The sequence below is a fragment of the Plasmopara halstedii genome (assembly GCF_900000015.1).
Source record: "Plasmopara halstedii genome assembly, contig: Scaffold_323, whole genome shotgun sequence".
Taxonomy (NCBI): Eukaryota; Oomycota; class Peronosporomycetes; order Peronosporales; family Peronosporaceae; genus Plasmopara; species Plasmopara halstedii.
In genome coordinates, this window is record NW_020187244.1 from 713294 (window position 1) to 725695 (window position 12402).

The following is a 12402-nucleotide window of genomic DNA, read 5'->3' on the forward strand; positions in this document are numbered from 1 at the left end:
TAACTAAATTCAATATCACAATTTTCATTTTTATTTTACGTGAGGTATCAGCACACATACATTCTCTATCATCCTCACTAATACTTACACTTTGGCTCTCTGATCATTTACAGTTATACACAAACGCACAAGCATCGTTTGAAAGTGCACGATGTACATATACAATCGTGCAATGTGTGCCCCGTTGCAAGTATGTTCAATAGAACACTATCTCTATTCTGTAAAGTGAAGCTTACAGCCCACGTGTAATTCTGATCATTCAGACCTTTCCGATGTCAGGAATTGTGATGTGTTTTTTTGAACGATCAGACAAAGGAAAACCTTTAGGTCTAATTGCACAAAAGTGTAATGACTACGAGCACAATAATTCAGCATGTACTCTGTGCAATAAATGTATATCTATGATAAGCTAATACTAAATTGCTTATGAGACTGACAACCGAGGTTACTAAGGACCTATACCTTTTCTTATGATACTCCGAAGGTCAATAGTGTAGTATACGTACACAATAAGAAAGTGCGTACAACGCCACACACTTGGCGGAATCAGGGCAAAAATTGAGTGCAAGAGGAAAAACGAGAGGCCGGCATGGAGGTTATTGTATGGCTGTCTGAAAAGGTAAATCTTCTAAGACATATTTGTATTGACTAAGTCTCGTGAACAACGTCCCTATCAGATACAGCAATCTCATCCGTATTGGAAACACTCTTAGCATTTTTTTACCATGTCTGACCGTGACTTGCTCAACCTACTTCTCTTCGACGTCTATTTGACTTTACCATGACCCACAATCAAAAACCGTTGGCAATGTGACATTTGAGCAGATAACAAAATATGCATGTGGAAACTGGACATATTGACCCAACGCATAAGTACCTCGCTCAACGGGTACGTGAAAAACTCAGAAACCTGCTGAAGGTGCATTTTTGGCAACGTTGACGCAAGCACTTCACTATCAAACTTTCGAGAAGCGGATTCAGACAAGATAAGCCCTTGAGCTAAACCATCTATTACAAGGATGGTAAAAGAAATCATACTGAAGGGAGAGGGCCCGATTGCTCAGACGAATATCGGTTGATGGAACAAACAGACTATTTTTTTGCTGAGTCACTTCAGAGCCGTCGTGTTATATATATGAAGTCAGAAACTAGACTAGCACACGTCATCAGCTTTGACCAAGCAGCGGTGTTGAAGTTGATTCCTGGTCGGGTGTTTGCTCGCGCTCAAGTCGTGTGTAGCAGTAAAAGTAAGACACGATTACCGTTGCCCTTGTTTGCAGCTTGGTGAATCGGATATGAAATTAAAGTTTGGAAGCGCTAATAAGACGATATGTTTAAAGAAGAGGTCTGGTACTGAGCTCAGTTCCACTTAAATAATTAACAACAAAGCATGGATGAAAGCTCTACCTCTCCGCGGACGCGTGATCTTGACACACCCCAAATGACACTGTAAATCCGATGCATTACGCGACCCACACGTTAGTTTTATGATGAAAATGAAAAGAAGTGATAGCACGCTTCCTGCCTCCAAATACTACTTTAAAGTGCATAATTGAAATCGCTGTGCAGATGCGATGTTATTGTCGCCTACAACCCAAACACTGACTCGATTCAGAAATCAGGTGATTGAAAAGAAATGTAATCGATTAAGTTTGAGCTATGTAATGGGTGAGTTTTTGCTGGGAATTAATCTTCGACAAGATTGTCTTGGATTGATGTGCTCAGATATATGGCATAACTACAGGTTAATACACCAACGGACATTGCAGATTTATTTTGCAATGCTGCGGTGGAGAGCACAAAATATATTTAGTATAGCTGGACTCCTGAAAGACACAACTGAATGATGCTCCTGTGGCGTGCTCCAAGCCGTCTGTCATTTAAAGCTGGTGGTGACAAAGGAGAAGAAGAATAAAGCTTTGTTTGACTGCAAAACGATATGTCGATGCAGTCCGGATGTTTTCTGAGAAATAAAGAGTATCATTTGTGTTAGTACACCGTCTGATATGTTATGGGAGTGACTTTTGATGCTACAAGGACTATTCGACGCCCCAGCAATGCTCAATCGATTGGTCTCCAATATGTGATGGCCACTGCGACGCTTCGCTTTTACCCATTTTGACGAAATCTTTGTTCATTCAAAGGACAAAAATGGCAGTCTGCCGAAGAAGTGCACTTGGAGCACCTCCATATAGTGCTGGAATGTATGCGTACACATTCATTGCACGCGAATATTGCAAAGTCTAGTCTCGATGTTAACGAAGTACCCGTATTCGGTTGTTACGTCGGTGGACACTTTTTTGTGCAGCCCTCGAGAAGGACAAAGCAATCGTGGAGTGGCCTGCGCCACCAAACAAAGAAATTTGAGAAAGTTGATTGCTTTGTTTAATTCCCCGTATCGCTTCTCGTGTAATTACGCGGAAATGGTATGCCCACTTTCAAACTTGCTGAAGTAGGTCGTATCATGGAGTAATCATCCACTTATGACAAATCATTCATTCAGACCAAGTACAGTATGACTTGCTTTTTCAGACGATATGAAGCCGTACAACGTGCTTCTGAGTTTGCCAACGTTGGTACACTATAACAAAATAAATCAAAAGGACTCGATCGTTTCGGGTCTTATCGGCCGCGACAGCTGAAGCCACCGGAGTAGAACTACTCTGTCTATAACAAGGAGCTTCTGACAATGGAGTATACCCTGGAGAAGTTTCGTGTTCACCTCTTGGACTCAAATTTTTTTGTCGTCTACACGGATCACGCAAGATTGCAATATGAACTTCGGTCTCCTCATTTGTCACAGCGAATGGCTCGCTGGATGTCATTCTTCGCAAAAATACAACTTCAAGGTCGCGTGTAGACCGAGAAAACTGAACATGCTGGGGAAGCATTGCCACGTCGTATGGGTGACGATCTAGCTCATATTAGCTATATTCAAAACGATGTATTTGATATTATATGTCAAGCGTATGTTCAGGATAAATAGTGTGATCTGATCATCAAGACATGGAGCTCCATGGCAAACTTCCTGGTCGCGGATACATCGATATACATCATAGGATGGTCTCCGTCACTGTGATTTGCATGGCGACAAGCCACGGAAAGCGGATCCCCACAACTATGTTTTGAAGCACAGAAATTGCAAAAGAGGCGCATGATACGCCGGTGATCAGTCACTTTGGCCGCGAGAGGAACCACCACTATCTCAGTGCCCAATTTTGGTGGCCTTGCTTGTTCAAGGTTGCATGATTCGTGAGGACATGCTATGTCTGTCGGCGCGTGAAGAGCGCAAGCCACACGCAAGTGCCGCTGCAAGTCTCCCTGTTCCTACTTACTGTTGGGGGCCAGTCAGCCTCAGTTTTATCTTCGGTTTCTTCAAGAATGCTAATGGTCACAATGGAGTGCTCACCTTTATCGACAGACTCAGCAGGATGGTTCGCATCGCTCCATGTAGCGACTATATTGATGCCGACGGTTCGACAAGATTGTTAATTGGTCACATTTTTGCAATCACGGGGTGCCAGACGCTATCGTCATTGATCGTAATACACGATGCACAAGTGGTCCTATGGAAGAAATATTTTGAATTCCTGGTATTCGCTTGGATATGTCTATAGCGGTACAGCCAGGGAGCGATGCGCATACAGAACGTGCCAACCGAGTGGACGGTGATGTGTTGAGAAGCTTTATGCAAGAAATCTCGCAGAATGGAGCTCGTTGTCAGTTGCTATGAACAATACGGTTCATTATTTCACTGCAGTTACGCCATTTTCTAACGACTTGCGACACCTGCAAGCACCGCGTTGTGCGATGGATGGTGTATCTGATGTAAGTGAAGGGGGGGCTTGGCAAACCGATATCTCCCACATTTATACAAAAGTGATGCGAATGTGAAGCGCAAGAACGAGGATGCCCTAAATTCATATATCATAATTTGTGTGAATGTGATCACACGTGTGCGAGTCGCAATTGCGAATGCGCAATATTCACAAAAGGAATACGGAGATAGACGAAATTATTATAGCAAAATGTCTTTTATTGCTGGAGATTGTGTACTATCAATATTAAGAACCTATCAGACGATGCGGTCTCGAAACTAGTAAAATCGAAGCCATTACCTCGCTTCACCGGTCCATTCCGACTAGGCCATGCTTCAAAGTTGGATGTATTGCATTTTATTTGAATATGGCCTCAGCGCCACAGATTTGGCACGAGGGTCAAACGTCGAACCCTTTGGTTTCGTCGCATCAGCATCATTACGAAAACACGAAGATCATCATGAACGTCGGGACTTTACGAATAATCATTTAAATTGGAAGGCAAATGACTGCTGATTGCGTTGTCGTTTACTACGGAAGGCACATTTACCCAGACCGGAGCGCGCTTGGCAGCAGGCTTCACGTCATCAGCGACGGCAGCCGCAGCAGAGGGGGCTTGTAGAGCCTGCTCTAATCACCAAATCTAATTTTCGATGGCATCCCCAGGCGAGTTTTCGATGACACCATGCGACATCGCAGACACCGCAGAGTCGCCTTCACGCGTTGTTGTGTCCTCGACACGTTATCGAACTTCTTGATCAATTGCCGGCTTACCATAGAAAGGAGTTTCTCCACCTTCGACAATCGCAATTCCAAATCAGTCAATGAAGCAGAAGAGACGCCCCCCTTCTTGGTCGACAGATATTATCATGTCGAGATGTGATTATGGAGAGGCCGGTCGAAAGGAATTCTTATTGAAACGACTGAATTTTCCAGCGAACGAGAATACGTGGGAGCCTTGTAGTCGTCTTCTTCGCGACTGTCGCAATATCACTCTCGCGTTCGACGACTGATTTTGCTTAAGGGGATCTACCCCGTCCTCATCTTTCTCTCTCCATTTCGTCGTACATTCGACTAATGACCGCACGTATTTCGCAAGCATCTTCGATATCAGAGTGAATCCGATCCTGCACCATTGAATGGGAAAATCGAAAGCGCATATCGCGTATCTTCAGCAAGTCTGGAACGGCAGTCGGGTTTTGCAACCGGTGTTTATTCGCTAATTTGGTGGTACGAGCTCATGACCATAATCAAACGTCGATCTTCTGGACAACATCCAGATGGAATTGCTGGACGTTCATTATGCACGTGAAACTTCGTGCGTCTCCTGTAGCACCTATAATCGGTCCGAAGGCGCGGAACTACGCGGTTCGAGTCATATTCAACTGAAGAGTTCGTTAAACTTTGGTGCTACCACCACGTCGGTTGCAAAATTCGTGACGACGTTCAATTTAACGGAAGCGCAAATACATTAACGACTGATCTGCAATCGCTATACCCAAGCTGGTCCTTCTATGCCAGGTTCTGGATCAACGTGCTAAAGCGCCGCTTGACGTGGCATTGGAGCATGATACAAGTTCGATGATGGCGATGGCGCCTTCGCATCCTCAGATTGAGGTGCGGTTTTGCTCTACGCTCGTCGTCAGCGCAAGTCGTCTTTGACGCGTTTATTTCGCGTAGAATGACGAATGACCGAGTCTCAGAGTCGAAAAAAGGTCTGAAGATAGTCTAAAAAAAGTTTGAGGTGAATATTGATAAACCCACTGCTGAGTGGGGTGATCAGTCCCATTTCACATGTTGTGTGAAGCATATACCTTTGTGTGTGGTTAAGATTAACTATGTATCGCGCATAGTTGTATGTTCCTTACTCCCTCTGTCTCACAATAAAACTTTGTTTCAGAATAAAACCCGGATATGTCGAGGTTGAATGTTTATTGAGTAGAAATGAAGGCTTTGGCTTGCTGCAACGCTTAAAGCGCCTTTCACAAGATTGGGAGATCGCTCTGGATCTTTTTGTATTGTTAGCAAGAATTCGTTAAAATCTCTTCGTTGCTCATCAGTTAAATTTGTTTTTTTTTCTTGTTAATACAACGTGGTTCTGGATCGTTGTTATCAGCAATTTCTGTGAGGTTTTCGCCAACTGGACTGGCTGAAACGATCTCTGATGAATTGTCATGACGTTCCTCAATGGCCATGAGAGCGACGGGTTCCAATTGCTCCATTTAATGTTACCAGCGGTGCCCAAAAAAGACGGACTAAATCTCAATTTTTGGCAGTGGATATCTCAACATAAAACCTTGGTTGGGCACAAAAACTGGGGAGCACTCACGGAGTATCGTTTTGCGCTTAACAAAATTGACTCCAAATGATTCCGGTTAAAAATCTCGTTATGTTTGCTATTTTTGCCGAACACGGGTTTTATTTTGAGACAGAGGGAGTATTATAGTTTCATCAGAATTGTCGGCACTTCAATTTCAAAATTAATCCAATGGTGTTATCAGAAAGCTTGTGGGTACGAACATGGCAGCTGTCGAGATAAAGTGTTGACGGGGGCTAGTTTTCGCCTCGACGTCAATATCATGCTTTGTTTTTCGCAAGTTGTAGCATTAAGCTAGCGACACTCTCTTCCGACGCCTGCTTCTATTCAAATTTGTTTGTAAGGCCATGATAGCAGGACTCTGACATGCTCCATTTCAACATACCCATATGAGTCAACTCGAAGCTGGTCAATTCATCGGACATATATGGCTAGCAAAAAACGATATTTTTTAAGTTGCTTGTTATCCTTAGAATAAACTCACCCATATTCATTAAGCTGAATGTGTTAGAAGCTAAGCGCAGGAGGCAACATAAGAAGGCAAATTTTGTTAAATATTAGTCGTGTCGTCCACTCGTATATTATACGCTGATGTTTTGATTTTACTAATCGAAACTCATACCGCATTGCTCTTTTATGACCTAAAGAATGCGCACTACGATACCAGGTCGCTTACGCACGTTGCTCCTGACGCTCTCGCTCGTCTTCTCTGTCGCCACAATCCAAGTAGCATCAAGTTATGATTCGAGCTCACAGATTTCACTCGAAAGTCGAGTGACCCTCGGCCCCGAAGGCTTTGTGTTGTCGAATGGTGCGGGTCGACGACGTAGTGACGGTAAAACGATCACCCATAGCCATTCTGCTGCCATCGGTAACGTTTTGAACGCTATTAAAGATGAAAAACTCATCGAATTCACGCCCGCTCGAGTGGATTTTGGAAGGGTGGAGACGTGCGCACTCTTCACACAAGACGTGCTGATTAAAAACCGAGGACACGTGTCTATAACGCTGGATACAGTTGATTTTTCCTGCGAAGACTTTTCGCTTGCAAATGATATACGAAGCGTTCGATTGGAGCCTGGCGATCACTTTAACCTACAAATTGTGTACGTTCCAAGTGAAGAGAGCGCTAACGGTATGGATACCCATTTACGTCTCTCCACGACATCTGGTGTCTTCTCAGTGCCTATTACTACTTCAGAAATTGTTCAAAATCGCTATGGTGTCAAATCCCTTCAGGCACTTGCTTCCCGTGACCTACACTTCAGAACGTCGCTGGAGTTTACGAATCCGTTGGATACAACGATTCGACTCACGGATATGTTCACACTGGATAAGTACATTGATCTCGAATTAAGACGTGGAAATGAATGGATTCGATCACAATGGTTGCGAGAAGGAGAGGACAAGAAGGTGCCAGAGACATCGGAAAAGGACGATCTGGAACTTGATAATAACAGACGACTTAATAAGAGACAACCTCACCGAGGCAGTTATGATTTACTCCCTGGAATCACGAGTCCGCTGGTTGAAGTCTCACTGCCTAGAACTACGCCGGTGGGTGTATATAAAACGTATATTTTTTTTTATGCAGGCAGCGAATGTTTGCTCGTCATACCTGTACGTATTACTGTGTTGACACCAGGCGTTCATGTCATTCCCGACAAAATTGACCTTGGAATACTTCTGGATACGACGGCTAAAAATTCGCACGAAGTCTCGCTGAATCTGTATAATGCGGGTGCGAATTACATTGATGTAATGGAACTTCTCGTGCTAGAGAGCAATTTGGTTGTTTCGGCGCAATTATGGGATGAATCGTCGGTCATTCCTCCCCAGTATGAGGCAAAAGATGCACTTACTGTTCGCATTCGTGTCGATACAAAAAGTAGTGGAACATGCGTGGGATCCGTAATGTTGAGAACAAATGCATCCAGTGATGAGTTCGGGCAACAGATATTGCTTGTGTACGGACACGTAATACACGGTAGCTTGGTTTTTCAGCTTCACACGACGCACTTTGGAATCGTAATGCCGTTAGCGAATGTTTTTCGCGACGATCATGTCGCTGAGGTCATAGAAGATGGCGATGAGCTATTAGCCAGGTCTTCAGAGATGGCAGCAACTGAGCTTGTTTCTAGACTCGATCAAGCCGGATCAACCACAGTACTAGCCGGAACAACGGTGGTTCGGAAAATCCGATTTTGGAACCTCTTCGATTCTCCCGTAGAAATGCAGCATGTTTGGATGGAGCCCACAACATCAGGACACGACGAAATTTCAGTGTACAAATTTACACAAGGTGAAGCTCTTACCGGATCATATTGGCCCGAAGTTTTACTTGAGTTCACACCAGCTTTACAAAGCGGAAAGGACATAATAGTGGCGAGGTCATACTTTTTAATGCTGGAGACTAACGTATCTCGTCACCGGATCCAGCTTAGTGTGTATCACGGCTTTTTGCGCGCAAACTCAACGAGAGGGCTTCATCAGTACTCGGTGTCAGGCTATTCGAGTGATTCGGGCTCTCTTCCATGCTTGGAAGTGCCAAAGAAAGGGCAAGATATCCGAGTTTTGCCGCAAATTGATGGTGGAGACGAAGTTGCAGATGCACAGGCTGTTCAAATCTGCCGGTCACTGGTCTTTGACTTAGGAAAAGTGGCGTCCCATCACCCTCGCACAGAAGTGGTGATGCTTAGAAATGATAATCCAGTTCTTATTACATTAAATGTCTCAAGTGTATCTACAGGTGGCATTGTTGGAGTGTCCATACGAGCGGATATTTCTTTAATCGATCGTGAATTTGCCGTAAGTGGGAGTCCGCCTTACTGGTACGATGAAGTTGACAGCAATGCTACTAGTAGTAACATCACGATATCGACAGGGAAGCGTATTGAGCTTCCACCTGGCTTTCAAGTAAAATTTTATGTACAAGTGTTGGCGAGCCAGTTATTTCAAAGGCTTACAGCTCCAGTCATGACTGTCGAAACTCCCACGGAAGCGTTCCATTTTTACGCTCGACTTTGTAGCGTACAGGGCACAGTCAAACCAGTGACACAAGTCATTAACTTGCCTTCGATGTTACCTGTGCATTCAAGGGAGATTCACATACAGTATAACAATACCTTGGAGCACATCGTTACCCCACTGGAAGCTAGAGTCAGCAGCTCAAATTTAAAAATCTTGTCTAAAAAGAATACGATCGCGCCAAACCACGTTGAAAATGTGCTGACCGTGCGTTTTTCACCCACAGAAAACTCAAGATGCTTGGATGCTTTATTTCTCGCAGATTGCTTCATTTCGTTGCCAGATTCTGTGTATGAGCAGACGTTTACGCAGCTTTCGGATTATGGGGATTTTGTGTCTTATCACGATCTAAAGGCATTAAAATATCGTAACGCGCGTTGGGGTCGTATACGTGACTCAAAGGTTCATATGATGGTAGAATCTCAGGTATTTTTGCAAACAGATATCGTAGAAGATATCGCAGAAGTTACTATCAAAGCGCTTCTTGAGCGTCCTCTAGTCACTGCATTAGCAAGTGCCTCACTGCAAAAGAACAGTAACATGTCAAGTGCGATCAATTTTGAGGTGACCGAGCTCCATGAAAGGCGTCAAATGTTTGTAAATGTGCGCAATCCAAGTCATCAGACGGTCCGAATGGAGCTGACAATTGCCGAAACCGATCGTCACATGTTCTTTTCATGCAAAAGTGATACGGATGTCAGTGCTGATGGAGAAGTTGATGATGAAACTGGAAAAATATCTCCATTGTGCTCAGCTGAGTGGAATACAGAGATTGACAATGCCGTCGCCACAGAGTGGATTATGCACAGTGCTAGTAACGTTCCCCCGTTTTACTTCCGAAAGCGAATTGTTCAAGTTCCCGCTGGAAGTGAAGCGCGACTTGGTCCCATCTATTACCTCCCATCGAAAGTCCAAAACGTAAATACGACGGTCTACGTTCGCAATCGCCTCTCGCACATTGAGGCTGTGTCTATTCAAGCACACAGTGATAAAGGTTTGCTGGCTGTTTCCGCTGACGTTGTAGCTGGTCCGGGCAAAATTGTTTTTCTTCCCGTAAAGCGCAGTGACGTCTTCGAAGCAGACGACTTGGCGATGTTTGATTCTCACTTCGGAGATCAAGCGCTGTTAAGCTTTCATATCTCAGGGGTCGACGCACTTACGGACTATACCCAAAGTGCCAATATCCTGCTTACCAACATAGGAGCACTCGGTTTAACTATTCGAAGCGTGAATATCGACGAATATGTTGATATTTTCAAGGTGTTGTCGTCGAGGTCGAAGTCGTCGGAGTCATCAGCAGTAGCGTCGCGAACGAAAGATTTTGTGGTGTCATTAGAAGAACATACCCTGAAATTTGACGAAGATCGTCGTATTATCCTTCCGGCTAATAAAACTGCGAGCTTTCGTCTCTCATTTCGCCCAAGTTGCTATGAGTCCAGTGTAAAAGGTTGGTTCACAATCGTTTCTAGTGACAGTATTAGACTGGTCCGACTTCATGGCAGCATTACAAAGGGTGCAGCTATCTCATGTTTGCGCTCGCGGACACCTTTGCGATGGCAAATTGGATTATACTGGGTCTGGATGCTTGCGACTGCGGTGACCATGATGACTATTTTTCATACAGTATCGATTGCGTACGATGGCCTGAGTTTTGAATTACTACGTCGATTTCAGCTTTTCAGACCCGAAGCATCGACCAGCAATGAGACGGTAGTACCCGATCAAAATATAGACACAGCGATTCTGAATGTAAAACAGAAAAGGCCGAAATCATGCACATTTGACACGATCAGTCGTCGCCTAGAACAGATAAAGCAGACAGGATTTACTCCATCAGCTCACGTAGAAACCCGTGCAGTCTCAAAGTTGATGGAGCAACGAGTCAAAGAACTGAATCTGAGTGAACGATGCAGTTCGCCGTCTAAAGCTGTCCTTGATGATAAAGGTAAAAAAGAGGCTGCCCTGTCTATTACCAAGGTACTATATAACGAGGACAAGGACGTCTCGTCTTCGCTTGTCGTTGAAAATGACCCAGTAGGTGCTGGTGCAGCTGAACCGGGTGCGCGTGACACTCAAGGAAATACTGTAAAAGAAGTAAAGCACAAGGACTACACAACCTCTACGCTTCCAGAGATTCTTAATGTTAATGACCGCCGCAACAGTGACGCTGAAGCAATTGACAGTATTGACAAGGGATCGAGTGAGAGCAGTGACGTGGGTTCAAGCAAAACTAGCTTTGAGTCGTACCAAAGATCACCTTCATCGTCGCCTTCGAGGACTGACCATCCAGACGATTCCAGACTTGATGCTGTTTTATCTGAATGGTCACTTTCTTCTCTTGGCAATCAGCCGAAACTTGTCACGACATTACCACCTCCTCCTATAGATACTAGCTTGTCAACAAAGCCAGAAGAGCCTTTTGAGGCATTCGAGTCATTATCGAAACGATGGCGCTCAAAAGATTGGCAGCAAAACTTAAGCAACTCTTCACTGTCTGGAAATTTTCCGGAATGGAGCAACTCGATGTTGTTTAATACGTCAAAATCCGACTCGCTTGGTTTGACAGCTAGTGGTAATCGAAGTATCGAGACTGATACAAGTGAGTTTAAAGTTGGCCCGCGGCTGAATGGCCATGATTTTGCAGCATCTGCGCCACGCGCAGGTTCATTGTCAACAAATTCGACGCCAAATGCGGCTTTGAGAAAAGCTCCTCCTGGATTTACTGCTGCAGATGCTAAGCCTTTGGAGACGCAAGCAGCTTTTGGATTTCGTCGAAACAATGGAGAGCCGTCGCGCTCTCCATTGACCCTTGACTCCACGTTTGCAAGTAAGTTGCCACTATTCGGCCCACCGCTACTGTCGACGAGTAATGAAAATGTCACGCTCGGCAATGTCGGCCGAATCGGAAGTGGACGATCGAAGGTGCCCCGTGGCGTCGACCAGTCGACATTCGAATAGAATTTTCGACAATCGTCAGCCCGCAAGACAATATACTTGAGTGAGTCTCTTTCACTTTATGTAAATACTGACAAATCTGGAATTTTTATAAATTCTCATGAATAACGAAATTCGACTTTGAATTTGAGCTATTAAGGTATACGAGTTAAAAACACTACAGTGAAACCTGTCTAAAATAAACATGTTGGGACTGGGGGACAGTGTTTAATTTAGATAGGGTTTTGAATAAGGGAGGGTAGCATAATTATCAAAAATTCCCTAACCCAGGCTGGGTATATTTAA

General features: G+C 44.3%; 2 protein-coding genes across 2 annotated transcripts; both read left to right on the plus strand.

Moving 5' to 3' along the window:
- Positions 1-835: 835 nt before the first annotated feature.
- PHALS_08635 (uncharacterized protein) lies at positions 836-1288 on the plus strand (the record flags this gene model as incomplete). The annotated part of the gene is made up of 2 exons (XM_024724021.1): positions 836-889; positions 1118-1288. 2 exons carry the CDS (start codon positions 836-838, stop codon positions 1286-1288), a joined length of 225 nt encoding a protein of 74 aa, XP_024574940.1.
- A 5495-nt stretch (positions 1289-6783) lies between these two features.
- Positions 6784-12120, plus strand: PHALS_08636 (uncharacterized protein; the record flags this gene model as incomplete). Its single annotated transcript, XM_024724022.1, has 1 exon — positions 6784-12120. The coding sequence occupies one exon, from the start codon at positions 6784-6786 to the stop codon at positions 12118-12120; it is 5337 nt and encodes a 1778-aa protein (XP_024574941.1).
- Positions 12121-12402: the final 282 nt, after the last annotated feature.